Source organism: Neltuma alba, unplaced genomic scaffold (assembly GCF_004799145.2).
Source record: "Neltuma alba isolate B1F8T4 unplaced genomic scaffold, ASM479914v2 tig00004222_pilon, whole genome shotgun sequence".
In the NCBI taxonomy this organism is placed as follows: Eukaryota; Viridiplantae; Streptophyta; class Magnoliopsida; order Fabales; family Fabaceae; genus Neltuma; species Neltuma alba.
The window spans coordinates 1-10,335 of record NW_021633610.1 but is presented as its reverse complement, the minus strand read 5'-3'; the positions used below and the strand labels follow the sequence as shown (position 1 = coordinate 10,335).

At 35.1% G+C, this 10,335-nt stretch overlaps 1 protein-coding gene across 1 annotated transcript; it reads left to right on the top strand.

Annotated features, from left to right (window-relative positions):
* Positions 1 to 3,600: 3,600 nt before the first annotated feature.
* On the top strand, positions 3,601 to 8,767 carry LOC114743996 (SUMO-activating enzyme subunit 2-like). The gene is made up of 11 exons (XM_028932179.1): positions 3,601 to 4,037; positions 4,120 to 4,209; positions 4,884 to 4,967; positions 5,042 to 5,260; positions 5,597 to 5,698; positions 6,119 to 6,577; positions 6,706 to 6,935; positions 7,412 to 7,505; positions 7,596 to 7,778; positions 7,850 to 7,947; positions 8,116 to 8,767. Exons 1-11 carry the CDS (start codon positions 4,011 to 4,013, stop codon positions 8,444 to 8,446), a joined length of 1,917 nt encoding a protein of 638 aa, XP_028788012.1. The 5' UTR covers positions 3,601 to 4,010; the 3' UTR covers positions 8,447 to 8,767.
* Positions 8,768 to 10,335: the final 1,568 nt, after the last annotated feature.

The following is a 10,335-nucleotide window of genomic DNA, read 5'->3' as shown; positions in this document are numbered from 1 at the left end:
GTGTAATTTTTTTATATATTTTTTAAATGTGATTTTTTAAAAATTATTTTCCAAACAAATTTTTTGGTTTTTTGTTTCCAAAACCTGTTCTTAAAAATAATCTTATAAAATTATTTTGAGAATAATAAAGCAAAGAAAAAAAAAAACAAACATGCCCCGATTATCGCAAAAGAATGCGTTACCTTCTTTCACTCGGAGGAAAAAACGGAATGCGTTGGCTTTTCAACGAAGAAAAGTTAGTCAAACCAGAAAAAAGCAGGGAAAAAGAAAAGCGATTCAGAAGTTGACTGTATGTGGGTGATGTACTGTTTCGAAGACAAGGAGAAATTAAAAAATACTCCTCCGGTCCTAATTATAGACCCAATTGACTATTGAGGAAATTAAGGAAGTAAGTTAAGTTGGTTATTTATAATAAATAAGTATTGTCATTCCTCAAATATCCTTATAATTAAGTATATTGGCTAAAACTATCATTATAGAAGGATATCTTGAAAAAAAATACATAAATATAAGAGACAAAATGGATTGGGTCTTATAATTAGGACCAAATAAAAAGTTAAATTGGGTCTTATAATAAGGACCGGAGGAGTATAGCGTTATATTGAAATGGTTTGGGCTTGATGCGCCAACTGGTGGTTAAGATTTAGCTTCTTAACCAAACACATCATTACCCTCCGTCACGAAGGAGCAAATGAAGATTGAAGCAGATGAAATAGTGATTTATCATCACAGCTCAAGCATAATGTTGCAGATCAGTTTGAGAACCAAAGTCCCTACTCAGGCTAGCGATTAAAAGCCATGAATAACACTAAATTAAGGACTTCTTTGTAATAACTCATGAGTAGTTTTTTTATTTGTATATAAGGAAAGTTTTATCTTTATAAAATTGGGCAAAGAGTTAACCAAACTTTATAACATTACAAAGAGCTTTAAAACATTATAGCTGTCCCAGGATTAGATGAATTATCCCAAAAGAATCGTTTAACCATAACAAGAGTATGAAAAATCGAGTGTGAACTTACGTAAAAATACTTATATAAACACTTAAAATAAACATAAATAAGGGAGTGCTTGAATAGAAACCAAAATTATTTCAGGAGTGATTTTACGGCCTATAAAATAAATATATAGAGGAGTTTATCTCGATTTATAAAAAAATTTTAGGATATCCAAACACGCCCAAGCCCTAAGTGAAAAAAACATGTTTTAATTTTCTTTCCGGACTCGTACAGTAAGAGAAACAAATAAGTGCACCTTTCACTACTTTTAAAAGCTAAAGCTGAAATTAAACTATTAATGATTTGTACATCTAGGTGCCTATATCTCAACCGACCACTAGGTGTGCCTCCCGGCCGTCTTCTCTTCATCTTTAATTTGGCCGTTTTCCAAACGAAGGCTTCTAGGGTTTTCATATCCACTCGCCTTGCACTTGGTGATTTGGTTTTCTTCTCATTAAAGCGGCAACAATTCAACTTCAATTTGGATGCTTATCCTATGCGGTTTGCCTTTTCTTTTCAGTGAATTCCGAGGTTTTAATTTTCTTCGCAGTACACTTTTTTGTTTTTTTCCCCCCTTCCTTTTCTGCAGTCTGCTGTAGCTTTTGACATTGGCAGAACAGCTTTACGTGCCCCCACGAGCCTCGTCCATGCGTGTATCTGAATTATAATTGTTTACCTTAGTTTCTAAGTAGTTCTTCTGCACAATGCCAAGTGATCCTGAAATTGAAGATCTAAAGTGGGGAAAGGCTTCAATTTTAACAGAGCCATCAAATCGCCTTTCACAAAAGTTGTAATGGCTTTGTAACTACTGCGCAGGAATCTGATCAATAGTAATTGCTTGTGTTTTGTGCTTTGGCTCATGCAAATTCTTATAAAGAACATCTTTGATTGATACGCAGCTTCTGTTACTTGTCAAGTTTAATTTGCTAATCAAGTTCTTCAATTTTAGAATTACAGTTTATAATCAAACAACACCTACATAAGCTTATCAATTATGTCAAACTTTTCAATTATACATTATCATGTATCCGGTTCTTGAAATATTAATACTTAATTATATATTCACATGGTTGGCAAAAATAAATAAATAAATTTATATGAAACAATAAAGAATACATAACCATGTTTAATTAGAAAATTTGACATAATAATATAAGAAATTTGATTTAAGTTTTTTCTTTTATAATGAGTACTCCCTCTTGTCCATAATATAAAACATTGGTTAGAAGAAAATTATAGTCCAAAACAGAAGACGTTATAAGTAGAGTTTGTAATATGGGTTAAACCTGTAGGTTTAAGCTATCAATTCACAAAAAATAACAAGTTAGGATTCGCTAAAAGTCAATCTGCCAATAAACGAAACTTTTTAACCTACATTACATGACCCACAACCTGCAGTGGGCTAGCTTGCTTTTTTTTTTTGCATTTAAATTTTATTAATTATTATAATTATATTTAATATCATATATAAAGAAGTAAAAAAAAATACCAATATCATTTATTTAGTGTTTTCAATCAAGTATTTAAAGGAAAAGTAAAAATTTCATTATATTTTCTTTATATTGTATAAGAAAAATATTTTTAATAAAAAATTTTAAAAAAAGAAAAGAAAATAATAGTTAGCTGGTTGGCAAGCTAATTTGTCGACCCAAGGCCTGCCAACCCTGAGTTAGTTAACCCGTCATTACACAAGCCTTTTCAACCTGTATCACTTAACTCTAATCTGCAATAAGTCAATTTACGGATTGACTCGTATTACCGCTCGTAGTTATAAGGATAAGTGATATGAATTTTTTCACTTTCATCCCTATTAAACATGAGACAGATAAGAGATAATAAAAGTGTAACATTAAAAGCAATTTCATTTTTTTTTAGAGCTAAAATAGAAATTCTATCATTTTAGAATAAACTTCATGACTAAACTTCTATTTATTAGTATGTAACAAAAGTTTTAATAAACTTCTTATATTACGCGCCGGAGGAAGAGTTACAATATATTTTTGTTGTTTTTTTTTCCAAAATAATTTTGTTTTGTTTGAATTTCAGTTATTTATGGGGAAAAAAATCAATCAGCTTTTCATATCCCGAATTCCTAGATCATGCATTAATTTAGTTGATTTTGATTGCTTAGGGAGAGGATTCTCTTTTTCTTTTCTCTCTCCACATATATTCTAGAATTTAAATCCTGATGTTTGACAAATTTTAATAGTAAATTCAAAAAAATTCTCATGTTTTATGAGATAAATATTTCTCATATATTTATTTGTCTTGTAGAGCGTAAAATCACTTAAGTTACTAATGAAAAAAAATTTTCTTTACATTTTTTTGTTTGAAATTCTTTTTTTTTTTGGGTGATCTCTCTTGTTTTATTTTCCATTCAACGGGCCGGGCGGAAGTTTCCCCAGAACAAAACACATTGGTCAAACCATTTGAACGTAACTGAAGTTACGTGTCACGATATTACTCGTCCAGTTACTTCAAGTCGTGCCCCCTTCCCTACGCCCAAATCGTCACGCCCTGAATAATCCATGGGAATTAAAGTTCTTTTTTCCATGAATTTCAAGATTTTGTTTTTAATTTTTTCGCAGTGGCCGACGAAGTTCAAGTTGTTGAACCCCGACTCAAATCCCTATTCTCAAGTCCATTGAGTCCAAAAGCCTCCGAGGACCGTCGTGTCGTCTGAATCGCAATACTCATAGCTGCTCACTGAGCTGAACTACCCGTCCACTCTCTCCATCGCTGCCTCCCAGAGTGCGAGAGTGACAAAGACTCTTCCTTTTCTTCCTTTTATTTATTATTATTATTTTTTTGGTGGTATTGTCCAGGTTCTCTGTATAGCCCTTCTTTTTCTTCGCCCTTCAGATTCTCTAGCTGCACATATCCCCGGCTCGATTCTTCCTAAGCCCTTGTTCCGAGTGAAACCCCTTCTCTCTCCCTCCCTCTCTCTCTAACTCCCTTTTTTCCCCTTTATGATTTTCGAGATTTCTGTGTCTTCCTCACTGTTCATCTCCAATGGATTCGCCACTTTCTGGGGTAAAGGTAATAAAAATTTCGCGGTGCTCTCCCATTTTGTGTTATTTTCTGGAATTTAATCTCACGTAGATTTTGGTTGTTTTTTCAGGGAGCAAAAGTGCTTATGGTTGGAGCTGGTGGAATTGGTTGCGAGCTGCTGAAAACTCTCGCTCTGTCGGGTTTTCAGGACATACATATTGTGAGTTCATATTTATGATTTTGAAGTCAGAAGTCTCTGCTTCCTTTTATCTTAATCCCTTTTTTTCAGAAGGGTTTATGGTATATTCTTGATTAGTGCTCTCGCTAGGGTTTTCGTGCACAGGGGTTTACTCAATTTTGCGGAACTGACTTTTATGTACGGTGGCCCGATGGATTTTCTTTTTTTAAAGAAAATTGTGGCGTCTATAACTCACTAGGAGAAGTAAATTGTGCGTGAGTAATGGTTCTCTTAGTTTTCGTTCAATTTTAATATTAAGTTTGATTATTTTTTTCTACCGTTGCCTGGTTTATGTTAGGAAGGTATTTATGGGAGTGACAAATGAGGAATAGGTGCATGCTGTCATAACGTGTAGTGAAAAAGAGGATGGACTGTTGATTGTTCTTGAAGTCACTGTAATATGCTTGCGCTAAATGAGCTCTCGTGTGGTGTAGTTGGATTAAGTGATTGTGCATCATGATAGCCACTAAGAGGTACTGGAGTATTGTATATCAGACCCTCCTGTGCGTGTGTTCCGATGGATGCCCTTGGGGAGGGAGTGGGGACTTTTCAGTAGCAACGCACCATTTAAATGCATCTTCTATATTATTTCTATGTTTTTAGACTATACATGTGCTTTCACACTTCCATTCACTTGTTTTATTTCCAATACACAGATTGACATGGACACTATAGAAGTCAGTAACCTGAACAGACAATTTTTATTTCGACGATCCCATGTTGGCCAATCCAAGTCGAAAGTAAGTTTATGTTGCTATTATTGTAGAGTGGTTTGGGTTTATTTGTACAGGCACCTAATAACGTCCTCACTCAGGTTGCTAGGGACGCTGTCTTAAAATTTAGGCCTCACATAAGCATTAAATCATACCATGCAAATGTCAAAGATCCTGAGTTCAATGTGGAGTTCTTTAAGCAATTTAATGTCGTTCTGAATGGACTTGACAATCTAGATGCGCGAAGGCATGTGAATCGCTTATGCCTGGCAGCTAATGTTCCACTGGTTGAGAGTGGAACGACTGGGTTCCTTGGACAGGTAATTTTTTTTAACATACTTATGGGCTCCCTCACAAGTCATATTCATTTCCATTGATAGTTGAAGCTGTAGTCCTATTCAATACTTTTTGTTTGTTAATATTGATGATTTTTTGCCCCATTTGTGCTCATTTAGGGTGCCTAGTCCCAAGCTCTGAGTTTTTTTTTTTTTTGGGGTGTTTTTTAACCTACTTTAAAGATATGCTTTTGGAACCCGTTCGGTTATTAACTTATAAAAATTTGCTGGATCCACTTGATGTAATATCCAATTTTATGGTCAGCAATTGCGATAGTCTTTTATCCACAATTTTTGTGATGTTATGTTAATGGAGTGCAGGTCACTGTACATGTCAAGGGAAGAACAGAGTGCTATGAGTGTCAACCTAAACCAGCTCCCAAGACATTTCCTGTTTGTACTATCACAAGCACTCCCTCAAAGGTGTGAGTTTATATTTGTTGTTTTTGTTAGCTTTTACCTTGTGACCCATATATATATATATATATATATTGATTTCATCTGCTTCTTTAGGTAATGGTAATCATCATCTTTTGTTGGGATAGTAATAGTGTGAATCTGGGGAAAAATAGGCTTATAAAATTGATGCTAAAGGAGCTTGGGCTATCTTGACTCTTGATATTTTTCCTTTTAGGTTGGGTTACTGCTTTAATTTTTTTAAATGTATTTTTTATAAGTATTGTTGGATGACATAATTATTAGGTAGGCGCAGTTTTGAATTTTCACAGTATTGATGAATTTTGGCAGTTTTTATATTAATAAATGCATGAATTTGTTACTTACAATCTATTTTATTATTTACTCGTTGGTATCTAAGCATCTGCCTTTTTTGCTTCCCCCCAGTTCGTTCACTGTATTGTTTGGGCCAAAGACCTGCTTTTTGCTAAGTTGTTTGGAGACAAGAATCAGGAAAATGATTTAAACATACGTTCTAGTGATGGTGCCAGCTCATCAGAAAACGTGGTTGATGTATTTGAACGTAGGGAAGGTGAGGGCATTGATGAGTATGGAAGGAGAATATTTGATCATGTATTTGGTTACAACATTGAGTTAGCTTTGTCTAATGAAGAGACATGGAAAAATCGCAATAAGCCAAAGCCTATTTATAGTAAGGATATTCTGTCTGATGAAATGGCTCAGCAGAATGGAAACGTGGACAGAGATTCTGCGACTGATGATGGGTCTTCAGTGTCTGCCATGGTATCTTTGGGTTTGAAGAATCCTCAGGATATTTGGAGTCTTTCTGAGAATTCTAGAATATTTTTTGAAACATTGAGGCTATTTTTCATGAAGAGGGGAAAGGTTTGTTTTGCACTTTCACGTGTTTGATGTAGTGATCACTGATCACTTCATATTTTATATATTGCCGAAGTGGCACTTAACTTTTTTCTCCCTTTTCTGGTGTATTTTCTTTCTGTGATTTTGAGCAGGAGATTGGCAACCTGAGCTTTGATAAAGATGATCAGCTTGCAGTTGAATTTGTTACTGCAGCTGCTAACATACGCGCTGCTTCATTTGGCATCCCACTACATAGCCTTTTTGAAGCTAAAGGTATTGCTGGTAACATTGTGCATGCCGTTGCGACAACCAATGCAATTATTGCTGGTCTAATTGTCATTGAAGCAGTTAAGGTGCTGAAAAATGACATAAAAAGTTATAGGTATGGTGATATTTCTCTCCCTTCTGTTTTGCGCTTTGCTTTCCTAGTTTCCTTGGTGATCTTTGGTATGTTCCCAGAAAAACATGGAAAAGTGGTTTTGTTAATATGCCGTATGTTTAGGTTGGGCATTGAGAAGGAGTTGTGACAATGAACCCTTGACACAGAGTCCTGCAATTGTTCTGTTGAAGAAAATAATCTATAGTGTCATCATTATTACCTTGCTAAGTAAAATAATTTGTCAATTTTACTTGTATTTTGGACCTGGCAGGATTACTATTCTTGTCTAGTTTAATGCAGTGCATATGGTGTAGATAAAAACATGTTACTTGATTAGCTATTTAACAAGCATGTGAACGTTTGGTCTGTGTTTTATTTGTCCTCGTGTATGTAATCTTTATCCCCATTTAATTGACTAATCTGCAACTTTGAACGTCATCTTTATACTGATTTTTTAATCTAATTTAATAATTTTGTAGAATGACGTATTGCCTAGAACACCCATCAAGAAAGATGCTGCTTATGCCAGTGGAACCATTTGAACCTAACAAGTCTTGTTATGTTTGTTCTGAGGTATGTGAAATATGCCCTTCTCTCATGATATGCCTTAAATGATTACAAATTGCAAATAGACTGCTCATGCCCTGTATGTGATATTGACAGACACCTCTACTGCTTGAGATAAACACACATCGTTCAAAGTTGAAGGACTTTGTGGAAAAGATTGTCAAGGCAAAGCTTGGGATGAACTTGCCGATTATTATGCAAGGTTCAAACCTCCTTTTTGAGACTGGTGATGATCTTGATGAAGACATGATCGCAAATTATGAAGCCAATCTTGAAAAGGTATCTTTCTAGCAAATTGTTTTCAAATTTGTTTGTTACGTTGTATTTAGCAATTTTCTTCCCCTTTGCAGGTGCTAGCTGAGCTTCCTTCTCCTGTAACAAGTGGTACGATGCTTTCGGTGGAGGATCTTCAACAGGAATTGTCTTGCAATATCAACATCAAGCATAGGTACTTCCTCATTTCTCTTTATGTTTGCACTTTCAACTCTATGTAATGCTAAAGTAGCTTTCTAACTTTGATTAACTTTGTAGTGAGGAATTTCTATTTTCCCCTTTTCCTCTTCCACTTCCTTTACTTGTTGGGTTTATTAGTTGGGTTACTTTGTTTTCTTCACAGGGAAGAGTTCGACGAAGAGAAAGAGCCTGACGGAATGCTTCTTTCAGGATGGACTCAACCTGTGTCAGTACCAGAAAAGGCAAAGGAAGACAAGTTAATCTACCATGGCTCAAGAATGTTGGATATAACAGTAGAAGCCACAGAAGCTGGAAAGGATGAGACTGGTGTAGCAGTTGTGGCGAAGAAACAAAGAATCTCTGAAACGTCGGAGGTTGGTGCAAATGCTGGTGATGAAACCAATCACAAGAACTATCAAGTAATTGATGATGAAGACGATCTTGTCATGCTTGATGGGAATTCTGACAGCAACAAAAGAAAAAGATTGCAGTAGGCACGTGTGAAGTAAAATGTGGATGATTTTTGCCATCCTAATTTTGTATCTGTAGGGAGATTTGGTGATTTTTCTTTTGGCCATTGTTATTAACAGGTCTGGAAGCCGCCATTATTTAGTCTTGAGATAGTTAACGTTTGTTCTCCAGGATTCTTCACAGATTGTAGCGGCCATGTATACTCTCTTGACTTAGATAACTGACATCATATTGACTTTCTCACATCTAGATCAGTGAAAAAGGTTCTGCAGTTTGGCATCCTATTCAACATTGTCGTCATGTACTGCAAATTTAGCTTTTGGGAATGAAAACTGTGTTTGGCATCCCACTGAAAAACATGGTCTTCCATGGATGGAAGATATTTTCACACCAGTCACGTCTGAGATTCCGCTGTACTGCTATATCCGGAAACGAAAAATATTTATTCTATTCCAAAGTATGATTTTTTTTCCCCCTCAATCCCTCCAGAAATAATACATTGAAACGCTGGAAATGGTCTGCGGATGAAAAAGCATACTGCAAGGTGGAAATCTTCACCATGGAAGTATTTATTTATATAAATAATGTACATGCAAAATTGAGGAGAGGGAGCCCTGAAATACTAGGACAAATCTAAAAATTTCACAAGCGAACAATAAGTTGTTAAATAGGTTGTCAGAAGAGTGACATCAAATACTGACACAAGGATATAGAATATACAAAATGGTTTTGGTTAGGCATCTGTTAAAGGAGAAGAGGGTGGATCTAGACATTGACATAAGGAGTGGCAAACTGAGCACAACTAGGTACCCTTCGGCATGCATAAGGAGGAAGATTGTTAATGTTATCATTGCTGCTGCTGCTGCTGTTATTGTTTTTACTTTTGGAATGTTTTTTCCTTTTCTTGTTGTCGGGATGTTTAGGTTTCTTCAGATCCTCCAAGCATTGCACATCTGCTATGCATGTGAATGATCTCGCTTTCCCAGAATAATACCTGGATAATCCTCTCCTGCATTCTCATCACAAAATGCTAATAATAAACTAATAAAAAAAATCTTTCTTCAACACCTCTGTTTTTGTTTCAATATAAGAGATACATTTTATAAAACACATGTATGAGAATTTCAAGGATTGAAATGAATAATTTTAGGAGGAAAACAAAGATGAAGGAGAATGTCACCTTTGTGGAGCACTGGTTCCGAGGGAACCCATGTTGAATATGAGTTGATTGATTTCTTGCTCCATTTTCGTTGAGAGAGGAAAACAGAATGGTGTTGCTCACAAGATTTGGATCCACTCAGCACTCTTCTTATGTAAGCCAACTTGATAATATTAGGTTTCCTGAAGCATAATTAAGGATTCAGAATGGTTTTTGGGTTCGATAAATCTGGATTCGTTTTAAACCTTATGTTTAATATAGACGCTGTTTCTCATTTCACCTCTTCTACTTTCTCTCTTCATCATCCAACATGCTTCCATTTCAGCCCTACATGTATAATTTAAAAAAATTAAAAACCAATGATTTATAAATCATGAGTGTTTCAGTGGGCCCAAAGATTCTGTGAGCCCATAAATAGAAAAAACAATTGTTTTTCTAAGAGTTGAGAATAGGGAGATTATTTTTTCCCGGTCCATTTCCTTAAAAAAAAAAAAATAAGACACACACACACGCAGAGGGCACAGTTGGAAGAGTAATTCCATTTACATCATTTTCTTTTCCATTCTATCCTCAAAATCTTTCAGGTCTGGTCGGGCAATTTTATATAACAAGACTTTTAGTCCCAGGACAAATATTTTCTTTGTTTGTAGATTGGGAAGACCATAACCAATATATATACACGCACTATAAATTTTAAAAAAAAATTACATTATTTGTAAGTTATATATAATGGCACATATCGAGTTTATCACA